Consider the following 22,032-nt stretch of genomic DNA (forward strand, 5'->3'; position numbering starts at 1 on the left):
AAGTTTGTGTTATAAAAGTGAAGTCTGGTAATTTTTAAATGATTAAAATCAGAAAAGAATTTATTTTTAATTGCATCATAAATAGTATAAGAAAAAATGGATGGAAAAATTACATGATGTGTGAAAAAAAGAAAAATAAACCAAGCATCATGAAAAGGAATTTTTTAACAGAAAAATTTAGAAATATCACTCCAAAAAAAATCACTTGAGATGTAAATTGAAATTAGTTACATTTGAACAGATTATTTTTCTTAATGCTATCATTATCTTATAGTGACTTTTTTTCATTAGAAGATATATCTTGGCAGTGTTTGTTAATAAGTTGAATTGCTTCCCAGAGAAAGCTATTTGAATATTTCTCATCAGTTTCTTGGTATGACATGTGAGGACTGGAGACTTCTGAACATTTCCTACACATGTCAAGCACTGAATCCTTCCTTAACTCCTTTTAATCTGAACTCAAATTTTACAGAGAAGACTCAAGAAAATCAAAGCCATCTTTTGTAAGTTCCCCAAAGGTCCTTCCCTTCCACTTCTGAAGTCCTCTCTCTGTTCATTTACTCCCTCATTTCTTTTTGTATTTTAAAGAAAGAAACATCTCCCCATGATTTTAAGTCAAACTTGTCCCTACCACCTCTTTGATTCCATTACTCTCCTGTGGTCCTTTCCTCCAAACATACTCACCATCTCTCCTTTTCTGTATTCACCTCCTGCAATTCCCTCTCCAGCACTCATCTTTCATCTAGGCTCCAGATCAAACCTTACCAACTGCTGGGTGGATATTTTCAGGTAAATGTTCTTTAGATTCTTTAAACTCAATGTTTTTTAAATTAAACTCACTACTACCTCATAAACTCCTATCCAATATGCTACCTCTTCTGATCTCTTCATTTTGTTTAATGGTATTACACAGTTACTCTCTATCATCTTGAACCACGTCTTATATAGGTAGTCACCAAGTCCTTTTAATCGTAAAACCACAATATTGATGGTTAGTTTTTGTCTTTTCTGGATATATGCCCAGGAGTGGGATTGCAGGACCATGTGGTAGCTCTATTTTTAGTTTTTTAAGGAACCTCCATACTGTTTTCCATAGCAGTTGCACCAATTTACATTCCCACCAACAGCGTAGAAGGGTTCTCTTTTTTCCACACCACCAGAGCGATTTCTTAATACAAGGCCCTGATCATGCCATGCACTTGCTCAAACACCTTTACTAGATCCACAGACTAAAACCTACAGAATAAAGCCTAAACTAGTTAGCATGTTATTCCATGTCCTCAACAGCATGGCCTGATCTTCCTATGAACTTTGGAAGTAGGATAGACCTACTTAATAGCTCTCTGTTCTAGAGATGATCCCAGTACATTCCTGTCTTTGCAGACCTTCCCTCTTCTATCTGCAGTCTTGTTCTCATGTCTCTATATCCAAAGTCAAGACCAATTCAACTCCTCCATGAAGACTTTTTTTATCCTTCTGTTGGAAATCATTCTTTCCTGCTTTGGGTTCCATCCTCCACTTGCTCTTATGAGGTTTTCCTTAGAGTTGTTATGTTCCTACAAATCCTGGCACAGTATAGGTGCTTACTTGGAGTGAATTGAATTAATACATAATTGATACAATACAGTGAACTATGATTATAATATCATGATGTACCATGAGAAATCAGTTTCTCTTGGTAAAAAATGATTGATTATTGATTGGTTATTTCATATGGTTTAAATTAGTACTTAGCTCTTTAACTGAATTTTCTACTTTTTTTTTCTGGAAATGAATTTTTACAGTATAGATGGGTCACGATTTAGTTTGAGTGCCATGGTTCTCATAGTTAAAATAGAAAATATCACTTAGATTTTCTTATTTGTATTCCTACCATTTCAGCAGTCTCATTTTATTACCTAGATCATGTCACTAAATCACAACACTAAGGTCATGTATGCTCAAGGCTGACAACTAAACACAGTGCATCACTGGAAAAAGGTTGGCACAGGCACTTAATGAGAAACAGTCATTCTGGCCAGAAACATCCTGAGTCATTGGAAAAGTTTAATTTTGGTTCAGCTAGTCTGAGAAAATACTACCGCATTCTTGCTGCACTTTACAAATGAACTGAATTCAAATTCCCTTCTTTAAATTCATGATGATCTCTTCATAGGAATTACTAAAAAGTTTTCACACATGCAAACTGAATACACTTGTAACCTCTCTATAATTCCTCTGCGGAGCCCACAGAGGTAATGATTTCCTGGAAATAGGTGGCTTATCAGGATGCCAGTCAGTACTTTTGAGCTACGCCTTGCATTTCCCCAACTATCAAATATGTTCTTTAGAAGTCAAAAATCACTGGAAAGGATATGGTTTTATTGTCCTATATTTAAAGTGTTCTTTTCTGTTCTCCTGGTCACTTAATCTCTTTAATGGTTATAACTGATTTTTAAATTTGGGGGTTTTTTGTTTTTATTTTTGTTTTGAGGGTTGAGGGTAATTAGGTTTAGTTATTTATCTTTAATGGAGGTACTGAGGACTGAACCCAGGACCTCGTGCATGCCAAGCACGCAGACTACCACTAAGCTATACCCTCCCCCACTATAATCCATTTTTAACTGTCTCAGATATTATATTTTTCTTGTAATTTTGCATAATAGCAAATTATAGGAAGGATAGAATGATTTTTTTTGTTTTTTGTTTTTTTTTAATTTATCTTATTTTTGTTATTTGCGGGGGGGTAGTTAGGTTTATTTATTTATCGATTTGTTTTCAGAGGAGGTACTGGGGATTGAACCCAGGACCTCGTGCATGCTAGGCATGTGCTCTAGCACTTGAGCTATATCCTTCCCCCACAAAATGATTCTTTAAACTTGACTGGCTAATGTACAATTAATTCTACATAAAAGTTCAATAAATAATAATTTAGAAATATGTTAAGTTTTAAGTCGTATGTCCTTAAATAAAATCAAGCATCTATTCATTTCCCCTTTGGATTCCATAAGGAAAGAAATAGGTGCCTTGCCATCTCACATTCTGAAATCATTTCGAGGTTCAACTCGTGTATCTGAGCCAGCATGACACCCTTAAAAACTCTTCGCCCACTCATTGCCAAAGCTACTTGTACACTGAAAAGAGGCTTAGTAAATTTCCCTAAGCTCCACGTTCAACTCTCCATCATCCATTTCTCTGGTTCTCTGTTGCAGGTCCCTGTTCCACTTCTTCATCCCTGGATTCTACTCACCTGCCTCACTCTCTTGTTTAGAACCTTTGGTTGGATTGTATGTTTATCTGGCTTCAATTTTGGTTTTCCTCCCTGGATATTGTCATTCAACACGCTGTAGACCAAAGGCCAGGATTACAGCCCAGGTACAACACTGTAGGCTTCATCTTGTGCAAAAACAAAGTTCAGACTCTCCCTGATCTCATATTGACCATTCTGCAACCACAAAACCAAACCCATGTACTAAATGCCTTTGAAAGTTTTCAAAACCCAGGAATCAAGGCAAATGCCTTTTTTATAAGCACATCTTTCTGTATGTGTATGAGGGTAATTAAATTTATTTATTTATTCATTCATTCATTCACTCATTCATTCATAAATGGAGGTACTGGGGATTGAACCCAGGACCCCATGCATGCTAAGCACACGCTCTGCCACTGAGCTGTACCCTCCCCCCACAAAGCAAATGCATTTTGATAACTATATTAAAGATGTTAAAAAAGAGCAAGGTGGAGAGGAGCTGATCCACAAAGTGATTTGGAGTCAGTGGATGTAAGTTTGAGTCCCTGCTCATCCACATACTAGCTGATGACATTAGACAAGTTTGTAATTTCTAGGGGCTTCTCCTCATCTATACAATAGGATAAAATCTTTCCTGCCAATTTCTCAGGGCTGTTGTAAGGCCTGAACAAGATAACAGAAGCAAAAACACTTCTCGAGCAAAGGAAATTTCCCTTATTGAAACAATAAGGACAAATAAGTAACATTCTGAAAGGAATAAAGCCCTTGACACATTACAAAGTGGCTAAGAAAATAATTATCTATAACATAAAGGTAGCTAAGCAAATTCTGGCTTCCTGGGGCTCCTGGGGTGTCCTAGGAAAGTTAATTATTCATGCTAATTGGCTGTTGCCGTCTTTTACTTACAATTTCTACTATTACACCATCACTCTGATTTCTTACATGCAGAAATGGCTGCCTTTATATTTCATGTCTTCTTTTCAATATCGGGACTAATACAGCACGGTGACATGAATAATAGCCAATCTGCCACAGCATACGCTACACCTCATAACATGATTCATCGATGCAGTTTTGGTGGTGCAATGTTCGTTGATTTGAAGTTCTGGAGGTCTATGGTTTCCCTCTATATTAACTTGAACATGTCCTGTCAGTATTCTAAAGCACAGTGGCTTTGGACTGAAGGGATGCTCTATTTTAAGGGACAAGGACGATGTTTGGTATAGAACTACAGTCTGTAGACTAAACCAATCCTTTTCTTAGTTTTCATGCCCTTGTTTACATCAGAAATAACTGTCACACCACAATTTGCATAAATATTGGCTTCACAAAATATTCCATTGCTTTTCCTTAATTTTCTTCTTGTAAAGGGCAAAGCTGAGTTAGGAGAGCCACCATCAAGAGCCTTTTAACTGAATGAGCTCATATACTCTATAAAGTACTCAACAGTCATGCTGAGGGCAGTCCCATTTACGGCTTGTCTGCTTGCTGGCAGCTTTTTAAAACATCCCCCAGCATTTCCTGGGAGATTCTTTCTTCAAGTCTATGAGATATTCTCTTTGTTCTAGGACATCAACCATTTTCATATCCCTACACCTCTGAAGTCATGTATCTATAGAAGAGTCAATTCTCTATTTTTAGCCGTGCTAATGGCCAATTTTCACACAATAGAGCTACCTGACCAAATGGTGACCTGAAACAGCATGTTAAGACAGATGACATGTAGACTTGCCGTGACAATCCAAAATACTGGCTGTTAAAAGCTATATGTGGTAACAGTTAAATCTGAGCTGTTTAAAGATGGCACCCACAGCACAACTTTGGGAGAGTTATTTTCAGCTCAGTTTCAGATAGGCACTGAATTTGTGCTCTGGGACAATAGAGCAAGCCCTTTTATGGGCTGAGGTTGACATTTCAACTGATTGATACATATTTCTTGAGCCTTTGCCATGGCTGTCAAAGTGACTGAATTGTTTGATTGAGTTAGAGGGCAAAAGTCAGGTTTTAAAGCACAAATTAAATTTATGAAGTGAAAAACTAAAATGAAAACGCCTGGGTGAACAAGGCTGAGATAGTTTAAAAATTCTCCCAGTGTGTCTGAAGAGCAGGCTGGGGGACAGCCAGCCACAGCAAAAGGCATGGTGCGTATGGCTTCAGAAGGGGATGGGGAGATACAAACTACTGTATATAAAAAAGATAAACAACAAGGACCTCCTGTATAGCACAGGGCACTATATTCAATACCTTGTAATAACCTATAATGAAAAAGAATATAAAAAGGAATATATATGTATATATATGTATAACTGAATCATTTTGCCTTACAACAGAAATTAACACAACATTGTAAATTAACTATACTTCAGTTAACAAAAAAAAAGAAAGGGATGGGGAGATGAGGGCAGATCGCCAGGCATTCCATTCATTTTTTCCCCTATCCACTAGTTCTCTTAGGAGGGAACACTGAAAACCTCTATTCTCTTTGGCATGCAGGCAAATTAGTCAACTGGTAAATATGAAATGCCTACCATGTATACTATTCTCTCAGTATTGTCAGAGGGGGATACAAAGAGAAATATAATATGGGCTTCAGACTCCAGTTACTCTAGACTCTTCTTGCTTAGTTAGGGAGTGAAGATATCCATGCATAACAATCCTACACTAAAAGTTTGTGCCATGTACTAACTTAGAGGTATCGCTTATGAAGTTTATGGAAGTTCGTAGTTCTGCATCTATCTGAGCCATTTCCAACCTTCCTTCCCTGACTTCACAAGCTAGGGCAAGTTCTTTCAGTATAAGCTCTCCTAGAACCTCCACTTTCCTTCCCAGTCTTTTTTTTTTTTTTTTGGAGTAGCTCTGTGATTATTTTATTTCTAGCCAACTCCCTGCATAACCTGTAACCAACATACAAGACCAAGCCATCTTTCTGCTCAACACTGTACCTTCCACATCTAACACATTGCTTAGTTTCCCTCTCATGTACTCACTTGAGTATATTTTCCTGATATTTATTTTTAGTTAATTTAATTAGATATGATTTACATACAATAAACTAACTCCATTCAATGTACAAGTTTTGATAGACGCACACAGCCACGCGACCACCAGCACAACCAAGATACAGACCATTTCCATCATCCCAAAAAGCTCTTGAGTCCATCTGCCAAGTCACTCCTACCTCTGATTCTGGCCCCAGGCAACATTAATGTTTTTATCTGCTTTTTTAGAATGTCTAGAGTTTCATATACATGGAATTATACAGTGGGGACCCATGTTTCTAGCTTCTTTCATTCAGCATAATGACTTTGAGAATCCTTCATGATATTGTGTTGCTACAATAAGTTTTATGCATCTTCCAACAGTAGTTTCTGACAAGAAATTCTTTCCTGTTTTATTATAATGTTTTCCTCATATATTATTTCAGTCATTTTTTTTTCATGGCAAATGAACAAATATGGTCTAAGTGATGTGTGAAATTTTGTAGTTTATTAATAAGTGAGAATCCTCAGCAAAGGCTTCAAACTTTCATCATTGTTAAAGGAATTTGGGTAAAGTATTAGAATGAGTATCATGATTTCATGCATTGGAAACTCTGGAGTTGACTTTTCTTTTTCTTCTAGCTAACTCTTGGTCACATCTAGTAGATGGTCATGGTTTTTACCTTGTAATGTAGCTAAGAGCTTGTACCAGAAATAAGAAATATGTCAGATCTGCCAATTATTTGTCATTAATTTGTGCTTATGGTATTTGTGTTAGCCTCAAAGCTGAGTTTCTCTGAAGGAATATTTTTAAGTTACTTGTCAGTTTTTAAAAAGGTGTCTTTATTTCAAGGTAAATTCTTGAGAATCTACAAGCTGACTTTCTGGGCTCACAGAAAGTGTAATTAGTTGGAATCAGGGGTAAGTGAAAGGGTGAGCGAGGGCGCCAGCATAAACCCCTCTGCACAGTGGAACCCCTGCCCTTTCCTCAGGACACCTTGCCCTCCGTATGCCATAGATGGTCACATAAATACCAAGGGAGGGTGCCAGTGGATGTGCATGCACTCAATATTTATAGAGCTTTTTTTCTTTCTTACTATTTGAGCTAAAATATATACATAGAACAAACCTCACTTTGAAAACCATTGCTAAGCAGTGGAGAGTTATTGGGACCTGATGAGCAAAGGAGTGACATAATAAAAAAGGGTATTGTAGTTATATTAACTTGGTGATACTGCACAGAATGTGTTGTAAGGAGCAGTGACTGGAGGTGGGAGGAATATTTAGAGGTTGTGTTTTTACTTCTATTTATTTTTTAATTAATATATTTAAGTAATATGCACTCAACGAACAATGTTTTAAGGAATAAAAAGCATAAAGTCCTCTTCCTCTCCTCAACTTTCAGCCCCACTCCATAGCTACCTACCATTAATAGTTTCTTGTGCATCCTTCTGGAAGTTGTCCATGTGTTTACAATATATACACGTATGCCTAGACTTGTCTATTGGCGTAAATGTGATTAACTATTCACACTGTTGTGAACATTGCTTTTTCATTTAACAACATGCCTTAGATACATGTAAATAAAGAACCACATGATTCCTTTTCAGTGTTATGGAGTATTCCATGACATGAATATGCCATGATTTTTAAACCAGTCCTTTTTTGTTTTCTATTTTGATCCTTATTAGAAACACTGTAGTGGCCACATGTGTACATATCTCTTGCATAGGGTTATTTTGAGAAGCAAAATTTGCTGCGTAAAAGCACCTATCAGTTTCTATTATTGCAAAACACACTGCCTTATCAAACAACAGTCATTTATTTGCTCATGATTTCACGGGTTGGCAATTTGGGCAGGGCTCGGGTGGCCGGGCTCATCTCTGCTCCACGTGATGCCCATTGGACCCACTGAGGCATTTTCAGTCTGTTGGGGGCTCCAGCACTAAGGGCTGGGATGGCTAGGCCCCTCTTTCTCCTCATATGATCTCTCTCCATATGGTGTCTCAATCTCAAAATTAGCCCAGGCTGATTCACAAGGTTGCAGCGATACAAGCAAGTGAGAACAGAATCCAAAAACCTTCTTAAGACCTAGACTCAGAGGTCATAGAATATGAATTCTGCCACATTCTACTGGTCAGAGAAAACCCATAGCATCCAAGATGAAAGGAGTGGGAAAATCAGCCACCTCTTCATGGAAGTTGTGCAAAGTTACATTGCAAAGACATTGTGTGTACAGAGACTGAACAAAATGTTTAACCATCATTGTCAACAATTTTTGCCAACAACCCTCCAGGAAGAATGTGCCCATTTTCATTTGGATAAATCTTTTCAATTAGGAGAAAGTTGTGATATTCAGATCACTGTGGAATAATATTACAAGAATGATGCCAGAACACTTTGCAAAAGCAGAGTCCAGAGAGCTAATGAACAGATTAGACATAAGGTGATAGGAAAAAATGGAAGATTATTTTAATGTACAAAACTAAGTGTCTAATGTCATTGCCCAAGTTTAGAATATTAGGCCTGGGAGAGACCATAGTACTAATTTGCTCCCACCCCATCTGATGTTGAGATTCCCACCTCAAACACATTGCTACGGTGCTTGAACACCATCACTGATAGGGACATCTCTGTCTCCCAGGGTAGCCCGTACCATTTTTGAAGAGTCCTACTACATAGGTCTCTCTTGAATTGAACCACACTTTGCCTCCCTGAAGCTTCAGCTCCTCAGTCCTGCTTTTAATCCGTAGCGTCCAGAGAATGATTCCATTCCCCCTTTGCCATAGGGCCTTCAACAACTGAAGCTCACTCTGCGTTCTCCCTTAGTCTTTTCTTCTCTTGAATAAACACCCCCCAGGTCTTCTTCCATTTCCCATAGCACATAACTTCCAGAATAGTCATCCTTTCTAAAGGTAGCAGTATTTGGATATGCTCCTGTTTGTCAATCTCTCAAAATACAGTGTCCAGAACAGAACACAGTACACAAGCATGCTCTGACTAGCATACAGCAAAGAAGAGACATTACTTCTTTTACTTGGACCTTTCACTTTGGTTAATAAAACCAAGGCTACATGAGCTTTTTTGGAAGCTACATTTCATACTTTACTCATTTCTATTTTCAGTAAATGAAAAACTTATGAATTTTTTTCCCAAATATGCTCCTTTCAGTACTGTGCCAGGAGCTGTTGCTTGAACAATCCTGTCCTTCCAAGCCAGGAGCCTTTTGCTCTTTTCCATGAGAAAATCTTTTATTTAAAAAAAACAGGTTAATAAACTCTCATTCATATTCCTACAGAGTGGTACTACCAGTACTTGGCCATTCTATTCCCAAATGATAATTTATGCATTGCACACTTTACGAGGCAAGGGGATAAAACATGAGGTGTTCCACAAAAAATGCTGTATCTTGCCTTCTGTCCTGAGACAATATGTGTGTCGGCTTTTTTTTTTTTTTTTTGTCATGTTTAAGTATAGAGGAAGAAGCCCACTTCTCACTGTCCCAAATGAGAAAAGAAAACTTGTGATTAGACATTATGACTATCAATCATCTTGGTTGTAGGAATCAGATGTACACTTCCCTAAGATGCAATAAACAGGTGATGCCAAAAGAACTAAGTTCTCCTGAGAAGGTGAAGAGGGGTGGGGTTTATACTTTCCAGACTTTTTTTAAAGAAAGAAACATTACAAATAGGATTGAAATCCAATTACAGGTAAAAACTAATTGTTCTTTAATATTATCTTTTGTTGAAGAACTCATTGTTTTAGTTCAAAATCTTTCACTTGAAAATAATCACCTAATCAATTTAGAGCCTAGAAAGGAGAAGTGTTCTCTGATCTTTGACTAAGAACTCCCTGAAAATAAGAACTGGCTTTTCTCAGCATAAATATAAAATGTTATATTTATTTGTATCAGTCAGATGAAAAGTCTGGCTTGGAGAGATCTTTAAGGCTCCTGATTATGTCATAGCAAAACATTCATTGCCCCTGCCAAATTCTTAGGACAAGCAGGTTTTATACATATGTTATGAATGTCCTCCTCCAAGTCATTAAAAAATTGTTGAACAGGACAAGACCAAATTTCCAGCTCTGCCGTATGACACTAGAAATTTCCCTCCAGGATTGCAGTGAGCCATAATCAGCACCTTTTGGCTACCGTAAATCGACCAGGGCTGAATCCACCAAGCTCTACTGGGCATCCAGCCCAGGCCTCTCTAGTTCATCCAAAAGGGCATCATGAAAAACACTAATATCTGCTTTCCCAATGTCCTCTTTTTCCTTCCTTCTGCAATTTCTAGTTTTAAACTCAGCAAGTTTAAAGTTATTCCACAGATAGGTGTTTATTTAACCTTCATAAGGAAAGACATTACTAATGCAGAGATATTTTTAAATGTCTGTAAAGTTCTTTCATTTAAAACTGCCAAAGATCTATACACCAAATAAAGTGAAGTAGCCCAATGCGCACTATTCTTAGCTCAATCTGCCAGAGCACATTTGCATAATATCACAATGTGATGATTTCAGCTGTTGTTAATATCAGGCCCAGGCGGAGCAAGGCCAGGAAACAGTGGAAGTGGCTATAGAGGCTCCAATACCGCTTTCCATTAGTGAGAAGCTTAAAGAATGGCCTCTAAAAAAATAACACTTGTCAGAGCCTTAAATGGGTACTGTCTAAGGAGCAGTGATTGATCTTGACTAGCCAGGAAATTAGAAAGAGGAGAGTCATAGTGGAACAATTCATCTTTGTCAATAAAAGGAATCTCTGTTTCTATTGGAAACCATCTCTCTCCTGGTTCACAGGATGCAGTCTTGAAGAACTGTATGTTCTGTAGCAATTTACATGCATTATCTGGGAAAGTCCTCCAATTGCAATAATTATGTGTGCTTATACTTGTCACCTTACACCACTTTTAATCACATTCACCTACCAACGTGAAGTGCCATAAAAGTGAAATGTTGACCCAGTGCACCCAGGAATTGCTTAGTACTATAACACTGAAAATGGGGGAAAGTTGTCATTTATTTTTCATGTCATTTTTCATTCAATGAGAACTAAAAATTAAATTCTGTTATATTGTCTAGACGGTCATTTTTTCATTAGAATGTAAGTGCCACGGGAGGAGGGATGTTACTTTGCTCAATGACGTGTCCCCAGCACCTGGAAGAGTGCCTGGCACATAGCAGACATTCAATCATATTCAGGGGATGAATAAGTGGATTAATGGATAGGCAAGGCACCAGATAACATGCTATTGGAAATAGTCATTCATTTATTCAAGAAATATGGAGCGCGTACCGTGTCTCAGACACTGAACTAGGTTCAAACTGTGTAACTACGGAGAAGAAGATGGCACGTACTCCTTAAAGCTTATAGCCCAATGACAAGTGGCCAGAAGTAAAAGCCAGATTCTCTGCTCTTGGTAGCAAGCTATTTTAAAATCTAGTTGAGGAGGCAAGACATAAACAAAAGAAAGTTAAAGAATGAGACTCTAATATATATACTACAAAGGCTATCTTCCCTTTTTTATGTATGGTTCTAAGGCTTACAGACTCCATCCACAATTAAGTTCATGTCCAGTTTTTTGGTTGTTTTATGAGGGCCTCACTCGATTTTATTTTCATTTATCATATTTTCTTTCCTGCATACTATAAACCCTCAACAAAACAGGAAACAAAATAAAGTGTGACACAGCGTGTTTACTTTAAAACATCCCAACCTTTCTGCCTACACCACCAAAAGCAATCATACTTCAAAGTCAGTTGGCTGTATCATCTCAGCACTTTTAATTTAGATGTAGTTACATTTGCATAACAGTTTAGCTGTGAATTTGGCAGGAAATTTCTGAAGAGTTATTTTGGTTCTACAGAGAGCGTGCCCAATGTCTAATAAGCAGATCTCCTGTGCAGTATTGCATTTTTATCTTCACAAAAAAAGTACCCTGGAGGCTCATACCTTGGCAAAAGCTTCTTTGCTAACAAATAATACGATTAGCAGGCTTGCTTTTCCTGAGAGTGATAATGTGGTAAAGCCTGTTGAATTTTTGAAACCATAGTAACCATACAGGAGAAACTCAATGAAAATGATATTGTAAAATTTTGTATGGTTTACTTTTCCGATCATAAAAAAATGCATATTCATAATTATACATTTGGAAGATACAGAAAAATACAGAGAGGGTAAAAATCACTCAAGCTAAACACTTTAATATATTGGAGTATTTTGTTCTAGTTCTCTGTATGTGTGTGTGTGTGTGTGTGTGTGTGTGTGTAACAAACTCAGCAGTATATGCCACAGCCAAAGGCAGGAAATAGGTGTTGTCTCACATGCCCTTCTGACTGATTATTAGAGACGACTGGTAGACTAAAGAGGATTCTAAGACAAGGATACTGTGATGGATTAATAATGCTGCTTTCTAAGAATATGCAATGGAGAAAATATAGTCTTTTCAGCAAGTGATGTTGGGAGAGCTGGACAGTTGCATGTAAATTGGTGAAGTTAGAAAGCTCCCTCACACTATACACAAAAATAAGTTCAAAATGGCTTAAAGACTTAAACATAAGATGGGATACCATAAAACTCCTAGAAGACAACAAGGGCAAAACATTCTCTGATATAAATCGTAGCAATGTTTTCCTAGGGCAGTCTCCCAAGGCAATAGAGATAAAAGCAAAAATAAACAAATGCTATCTAATTTGACTTATAAGCTTTTGCACAGCAAAGGAAACTATAAACAAACTTAAAAGACAACCTACAGAATGGGAGAAAATATTTGCAAACAATGCAACTGACAAGGGCTTAATTTCCAGAATACACAAGCAGTTCATACAACTCAATAACAAACAAACAAACAACCCAATCCAAAAATGGGCAGAAGATCTAAACAAACATTTCTCCATTGAAGACATATAAATGGTCAATAGACAAGTGAAAAAATGCTCAATATCACTAATAATCAGAGAAATGCAAAGTAAAACTACAGTGAGGTGTCACTTCACACCAGTCAGAATGGCCATCATTAAAAAGTCCACAAACCATAAAAGTTGGAGAGGCTGTGGAGACAAGGGAACGCTCCTACACTGCTGGTGGGAACGCAGTTTGGTGTAGCCATTGTGAAAAACAGTATGGAGATTCCTTAAAAAACTAAAAATAGAATTACTATATGATCCAACAATCCCACTCTTGGGCATATATCTGGAGGAAACTCTATTACAAAAAGACACATGCACACCCCAATGTTCATAGCAGCACTATTTACAATAGCCAAGACATGGAGGCAACCTAAATATCCATTGACAAATGACTGGATAGAGAAGTTGTGGTATATATATATATATATATATATATATATATATATATATATATATATATATATATATACATACACTGCATATCTCACATATATAATGGAATACTACTCAGTCATAAAAAAGAATAAAATAATGCCATTTGCAGCAACATGGATGGACCTGGAGATCATCATTCTGTGTGAAATAAGCCAGAAAGAGAAAGAAAAATACCATATGATATCACTTATATGTGGAATCTAAAAAAAAGACACAAATGAACTTATTCACAAAACAGAAATGGACTCACAGACATAGAAAACTAATTTATGGTTGCCAAATGGGAAAAGAGGGGAGGGATAAATTAGGAGTTTGGGATTAACAGATACACACTATTGTGTATAATATAGATAAACAACAAGGTCCTACTATATAGCACAGGGAACTATATTCAATATCTTATAATAGCCTATAATGAAAAAGAATATGAAAATGAATATATATGTATGTATAGCTGGACCACTATGCTATACACCAGAAACTAATACAGCATTGTAAATTGACTATACTTCAATTAAAAATAGCTGTCTTCTTTCTTTCATTCTTTCATCCTTTTTTTAAAGAAATTTTAATTACAGAAAATTTCGAACATAAAACAAAATAAGCAAAGTAATATCATGAAAACCCATGTACCCATCACCTAACTTTCACAAGTATCAACATTCTGCCATTCTTGTTTCATCTGTATGTCCCGCCCAATTCCCAAGCTACTTGATTGTTATATTTGTACATTTCTTTCATAGGGAAAAATGGCATATGTTAAAATATTTCAACTGCACAATTTTAAAAACTGGATACATCCGTGTAATCTGTACCTATATCCAGAGAGTTCCCTTCACAGTCATTCCTGCCCCTACTCTACCTTGAAGGCAACCAGAATTCTGACTTGCCTAGAATTTTGTATACATATACAAATACATGTACATATACATATACAATATGCATTCTTTTGTGTCTGGCTTCTTTACTCAGCATAGTATCTGTGACATCCATCCATGTGATTGTGTGTTTCCATAGTTCGTTTTGTTTATTGCTGAATGTATGAATATACCACAGTTTGTTTATCCATTTTTTTCTGTTGATGAACACCTGAGTTATTTCCAGTTTGGGCTATTATGAATAAAAGTGATGTAAACATTCTGGTGCACATTGTGTATGTGTGTGTGTGTGTATGTATAATTTTATTTTTCTGGAATAAATACTCAGATGAAAAGTGGCTGGGTCATAGAGTAGGTGTATGTTAGTTTTGTAAGAAATTGTCGGACTTTTTTTCCAAAGTGGTTGTAACTTTCTTCCACTTCAACAATGTATGAGTATTCTAGTTGCTGTACATTCTCACCCACATGAAGTATTATCAGCCATTCTGGTGGGTATGTTAGTGTCATGTTCTAGTCCAGTCATTAAGATGGCCTAACACACATTTGTAAGCTGAAGACTGATCAGGGCCCAGTGGGCACCAATGACATCCCAATGTCTATGGTGTCACAAAGTCTACTCCCTGACCAATGAGCGGCTGGAGTATAGGGACAGAGTTGGTGGGAATGAGCACTGGTGACGTGTCTTGAAAGGCTCAGGCCAGCTGAACAATCGAGCTAGGTCAATAGAGCAAAACATCATGTCTGGAAATAGAAGCTGTCAGAGCTCCTGTTGGCTAAGGAAGCAAACATTCTCCTGCTCCACAAAAAACAAGCCACTGTTCCCTAAGAGCCATGCGGACCACCTCCTGCAGGAAAACCACTTTGCCCAGCAGCTGAACTTGCCCACCCAGGTTTTCCTCTCCGCCATTCTCAAATATGTCACCTCCAACGTTCTAGAGGTGGTGGGCAACAAGACCCACAGCAACTGCAGGATTCAGAAGGCAGTGGACAACGACCTGCAGCTCAGCCACCTCTTTGAAGAGGACACCAATTCTCAGGCTCGTGAAACATTCTAGTGCAGAAAAGACTGCTGATGCCTGGGTCCCGGAGCCTGGAAGGAGTCCACACCACCTCATGCAGCACCTAAACCTCTCACAGCAGAAGAAGCCCTGTGCTGCCAACACCTGCACATGTTATTAAAGAATTTAAGTCTGTGGGCATGCTCTGGCTCCTCTCAGTTGTAATCCTATTGCTTTGAAGTTATCTGTGGGGCATCCAAGAGGATTCCACAGAGAGCTGCAGGGATAGAGAATGTGGTCAGTGGGGGTGCTTGAATCAGTGATTTCCGAGGAGCGGTTTCTAATGGTAACAGTGTGGAGAGTGGTCCCGGGGGGAGTACCTGGTTGGGGTCGGGGTGGGGAGAGGGGAAGAAGACATCCTTATTGGCTCTGTGGAAGTAAGGTCTTGAGACCAGAAAGTTGGCTGGGGGCCTCTTAGGCATGTTGAATTCCCAGAATGATGGTGGTAATTGAGGTGGGGCTGGAAACGGTGACTGAGGTACAGAAAGCTTCATTCATAATAAAGAAGGTCTAAAGGTCAGAAAGTGATAGTCATGGGGGTGGGGTGGAGCGGGCTTCATAGCAGTTGGCATGAACTTAATGGGGCAGAGGCTTTTACAGGAAGATTGAGGAGTGATGGAGGAGATATTAAACAAGTATACACAAGACATCATGGCCATGTTGATTTTAATTATTATTTATATCCTGCCTCACTCCAAAAAGGGATTTGAGGCAAGGATTATCAGGTGGATAGTGCTAATTCTTCCTGTAGAATATATCCTTCTGGCCTAGCTTGTGAACACATAAATAGAAATATTACATAAAAGTCACTCTCTGGCCTTAAGGCATGCAATTCAAGCAGTTCTTAATTATTAAATATTAATGAATGGATTTATTGGTCAATGTATTTCATTGTAAATACATTGTAAATACAATTATCAATCTCATTCTCAGATGAAACACCAGTGAATCTAATGATCATATATCTGATAGAGCACCACAGACTTATAAGCAGTTGAATCAGTGTTTTAAAAGGTATAAGTATATTCTATTTCAAAAGTGTAAGTAAATTCTGTTCCAAGTGATGAACTCAAAAGAAAATGCAATTCTTATAAACACTTTCATGCACTGTATTAAGTGAAAAACAGGTGTCACATTGTATGTTGTAGAAATCTGGGATTAATTTTTATGAGCAGTGACTATTCACCCTCCCCTCTGAGTGTCAACATGTGAGGTTTTCACTTGTTCATTGGATGCTCAAAGGCCACCCTCTGCTGCCTTTCAGCCTTTTCATAAGAGGCCGTTCAGATAGCTTGAGCAACCAAATTACATAGACTGGATTCAAGATAGCAGTTCATCATTTACTGGCTGTGGGATCTTGGACACTCATTTATTCCCCCTGAACATCAGTTTCCTCATCTGTAAAATGGGAAAGTAAGAGTCTCTCCATCTTTGGACCTTCACAAGGATTAAGTCAATTTTTGCCTGTAAACTTCAGTTTAGCACAGTGCCTAGCACAGACTACTTGTACCGAGCAGTTGCGTACAACTTCTTCCACGTACACCAGATGTTTAGGCGTGCTTCCCTAAGGTGCAGCTGGGTCTGGTTCTCACATGAGGGCTGTATGCTTGGGCCACCGGCTGGAAGAACCAAACCCTGCTAAACCTCGTGGAGAGATAAAAGAGTGCAATGAAGAGAAGTCAGAGTTAGAACAGACAACTAGACACTCCGCATGCAGGTTTCCTCTTGGCTCCCCACTGCCTAGTAACCTGCTCTCTCTCTGCTTTCCACCATTTGCCAAAGCAGAAGGACCCAGCTCGGCCTTTGCCTGCTACACAGCAATACCCTGAGAATAAAAGTAATAGTACTGGAATTGGGTTTACAACTCTTTGGAATATGTGCTTGTTATAGATCCAAGAAATCTTCATGCCACATAATATTCATTAAACATCATACTTACAGATCACTCATTGTCCAAATGTTCACGCTACACATTTGTAATCTGTTATAGAGAGCCACGAGGCCCTCCTAGCATTAACCAAGCTCAGCTCTAACTCTGCTCTTCATTACCATTGACAAGCAGGCCTGTCCCCAGTAACTGCCAGGGGAGGTTCACCCTCAGCATTGCTCACCACCCTATTCCCGAATGAAGTATCTGTTTGTCCAGGGCATTGGTTTCTCATATTACACTGCCCTTCAGCCTTCGGTCAATGCCTCTGTGGTGGACAAAGCCAGGGAATTAATCATTATACTACAATCATAGCATGTTGGCTAAATAGCCAATTCTTAAAAACTGTTCTTTATGACCTATCGCTGTTGCTTGTAGCAAACATAATCTCCTGAACACTTCACTGAACAGCACAACAAAGGATTATTAATTGTATCAAGAAGCCGTAGCAGGTGGGGGAACCAAGTCAGGTTGATGACCTGTGGCCAGGTCATCGGACCTTACAGTCCAAGAAGTGGCCAAAAAGTAATGGTCAGTTATGACTCTTGTAAGGAGGCAGGCTTCTGAGGTCTTTCGGACACTCCTTTTGACTTCTGCAGTGAAGTCTGGAAGCTAAGCATTTAGGAGCCCGTGTTGGCAAGCCCTTTGGGAAGTCATACAGGTGTGGGAGAATCAGGCAGAGTAATACTACCATGTCTTTAAAGAACTATGCTTCAGCTATGTTTGTGGCTTTTACAGGAAACATGAGGACTATGATAAGCATAGCATCTGGCCTATAGCTTACCTATTCATTTCCCTTATTGGTATCTTGTGACCTTTCTAAATTTTAAGGAATATAATTTTTCAATACTTAATCCTATTTGCTGTTAATATGGTGGATTACATGGAATATTTTTACCTTATGTTGCTAGGATAAGTCTATTCACTCATAATGTATTTTCTGTTTTATATATTGCTAGTTACAATGGCTAATATGTGATATAATATGTTTGGATTTGTGCTTCTCTTGTTGGAATGCCTTTGACAAATTTTGGTATCATGGTTATTCTATTTCCTGAAAGACCTTGCATAAAATTGTTATTATTTCTTTTTGAAATGTTTGATAGAATTCCCCAGTGAAATAATCTGAGCCTGGAGTTTTGTATGCATGGATGTTTTTAATAATAATTTCAATTACCTTAACGGATATAAGGCTATTCAGATTCTCTATTTCATATTGTATCACTTTTGACTGTTTTGTTTTTCAGGTGTATTTTATCTTATTTGTCTAATGTTTTTGGCATAATATTTCCCTTTTGACATCTGTAGAATCTATAGGGATATCTGCTTCTTTGTTCTGAATACTGGTTATTTGGGTTTTTTTTTTTTTTCTCTCTCTCTCTTTTTTTCTTAGTCAGTCCTGCTAGGGTTTCATCAATTTTATTAACCTTTTCAAAAATCAACATTTGACTTAGTACACTTTTTATGTTGTTTTCATATTTTTCATCTCATTGATGTCTGATCTTTTTAATTTCCTTTTGTTCTACTAACTTTGGGTTCAACTGGGTATTATTTTTCTAGAATCGTAAGATAGAAACTTAATTATTTTTACCCATTCTTTTTCTGTAGAGAAGCATTTATGGTTATAAATTTCCTTCCAACCATGCTTTAGCTGCCGATCACAAAGTTTGCTATTTTGTATTTTCATTTTTTTTCCATTTGAAATATTGTCTATCTTCCCTTCTGATTTCTTATTTGTACCATTAGAAATATGTTGTTTTAGTCCCAAATAATTACGGATTTTCTAGATTTATGATTATAATTGATATCTAATATAATTTCTTCATAATCAGAAAAATGCTCTGTAAGATTTCAAACTTTTGAAATTTATTGAAACTTGATTTATGTCCCTGGATATGGTCTGCCTTGGTGTACATTCCGTAGGTACATAAAAAGGATGTATATTCTGCAGTTGTTTGGTGTTGTATTTTGTAAATGCCAATTAGGTTAAGGTAGTTGATAGTGTTCTACAAATCTTTTCTATGCTTACTTATTTTTGGACCAGTTCTATCAGTTATTGAGATAGGGTGTTTATCTCTGATTATGTTTGTGGGTTTTCTTTTTCTCTCTTTAATATAGTCAATTTTGTTTCATAGACTCTTTTTTTTCTTCTTATTGAGGTTTTTATTTTTCACTCATTCAGACACTTTAGTTTGTCTACTTCTTTCTTTTTTTTACTGAAGTACAGTCAGTTACAATGTGTCAAATTCTGGTGCACAACATTCATTGACTTTTTTGGCTGTGTTTTAGGCACATTCAAAGTTAGAATTCTTATGTTCTCCTATGTATTGTTCATTATCATTAAGAAATGCCTCTCCTAAAAAAAGAAATGCCTCTCCTTCTCTCTAGTAAAATTATTTGTCTTTAATTGTATTTTGTATAGTCACTCCAGATTTCTTATAATATTATTTATATTTATTTTCTATCTTTTAGCTTTCAACCTGTTTGTGAATGTTCTTTTAAAGCTCATCTTTTGGACATACAAATGGCCAATAGGCACATGAAAAAATGCTCAATATCACTAATTATCAGAGAAATGCAAATCAAAACTACAGTGAGGTATCACTTCACACCTGTCAGAATGGCCATCATTAAAAGGTCCACAAACAGTAAATGCTGGAGAGGCTGTGGAGGAAAGGGAACCCTCCTACACTGCTGGTGGGAATGTAGGTTGGTGCAGCCACTGTGGAAAACAGTATGGAGATTCCTCAAAAGACTAAAAATAGCCTTACCCTATGATCCAGCAATCCCACTCCTGGGCATATATCCAGAGGAAACTCTAATTCAAAAAGATACATGCACCCCCAATGTTCATAACAGCATCATTTACAATAGTAAAAACATGGAAACAACCTAAATGTCCATCAACAGATGACTGGATAAAGTTTTGATACATGTATGTGTATACATATATATATACACACACACACACACATACATACATACATACATACATACACTACTCAGCCATAAAAAAGAGTAAAATAATGCCATTTACAGCAACATGGATGGATCTGGAGAATGTCATACTAAGTGAAGTAAGTCAGAAAAAGAAAGAAAAATACCATATGATATCATTTATGTGGAATCTAAAAAAAAAAGACACAAATAAACTTAATTACAAAACAGAAATAAACTCAGACATAGGAAACAAACTTACGGTTACCAGGGGGAAAAGGGGGTGGTAAAGGATAAATTTAGAGTTCAAGATTTGCAGATATACACTACTATATATAAAATAGATAAACAGCAAGTTTATACTGTATAACACACGGTCAATATCTTATAGTAAACTATAATGAAAAAGAATATGAAAAGGAATATATGTATATGTGTGACTGAAACATTATGCTGTACACCAGAAATTGACACAACATTGTAAACTGACTATACTTCAATAAAATAATTCATCTTTTGTAGACAGCATATAGATCTGTCTTGTTGGTTGTCTGTTTAAACTATATTTTTTTACATTTCCCCCAGCTTTATTGAGATATTATTGACATATAACATATGTAAGTTTAAGGTCTACAATAGGTCTAATAGTTTAAGTTCTACAAATACAACAATGATATGATACACATACATATTACAAAATTATTACCACAATAAGGTAACACCTTCATTCCCTCACATAATTACCATTTCTTTTCTGTGGTGAGAACATTGATGTGTTCTCTTAACAATTTTAAAGTATATAATACACTATTGTTAATTATAGTCATCATGCTATATATCAGATTCCCATAAATTATATCTTATTTAGTTGGGAGTTTGTGCCCTTCGGCCATCTCCCCATTTCCCCTACCCCCAACCCCTACAACCACCATTCTAAGCTCTATGAATTCAGCTTTTTTAGATTCTACATATAAGTAAGAATATACAGCATTTGTCTTTCTCTGTCTTATCTTACTTAGTATAATGCCCTCAAGTTTCATCCATGTTGTCACAAATAGCAAGATTTCCTTCTTTTTCATTGCTGAATAATATTCCAATGTGTGTGTATATGTGTCCATGTATGTTATATATATGTGTATATATATATCTCACATCTTATCCATTTATCCATCAGTGGACATTTAGGTTGTTTTCACATCTTGGCTATTGTGAATAATGCTGCAATGAACACAGGTGTATGGATATCTCTTTGAGATAGTGTTTTCATTTCCTTCAGATATATACCCAGAAGTGGGATTGTTGGATTATATGGTAGTTCTAGTCAATATTTTGAGGAAACTCCATACTGTTTTCCATGGCGGCCGCAGCAATTTGCATTCTCACCAACAGTGTAGGAGGGTTCCCTTTTCTCCACAGCCTCACCAGCATTTATCTCTTGTCTTTTTGACAAAGCCATTCTAACAATTGTGAGCTGATACCTCATCATTGTTTTGATTTGCATTTCCCTGATGATTAGTGATGCTGAGCATCTTTTCATGTACCTGTTGGCCATCTGTATATCTTCTTTGAAAAAAATGTCTATTCAAGTCCTTTGCCTATTTTTAAATCAGATTGGTTGCTTTTTTGTTTTATGGGGGTTTGGGGGGTTTTTTTGCTATTGAGTTGTATGAGTTCCTTGCAT

General features: G+C 37.1%; 1 protein-coding gene across 1 annotated transcript; it reads left to right on the forward strand.

Annotated features, from left to right (window-relative positions):
* The first annotated feature begins 15,166 nt into the window (after window positions 1–15,166).
* Window positions 15,167–15,484, forward strand: LOC106730401 (histone H2A-Bbd type 2/3). The gene has a single exon (XM_014564483.1). It carries the CDS (start codon window positions 15,167–15,169, stop codon window positions 15,482–15,484), a length of 318 nt encoding a protein of 105 aa, XP_014419969.1.
* Window positions 15,485–22,032: the final 6,548 nt, after the last annotated feature.

This window comes from Camelus ferus, chromosome X (genome assembly GCF_009834535.1).
Source record: "Camelus ferus isolate YT-003-E chromosome X, BCGSAC_Cfer_1.0, whole genome shotgun sequence".
Lineage (NCBI taxonomy): Eukaryota > Metazoa > Chordata > Mammalia > Artiodactyla > Camelidae > Camelus > Camelus ferus.

Coding starts and splice junctions, on each gene's coding strand:
- LOC106730401 (XM_014564483.1), top strand. CDS start 15,167: ATGTCTGGAAATAGAAGCTGTCAGAGCTCCTGTTGGCTAAGGAAGCAA.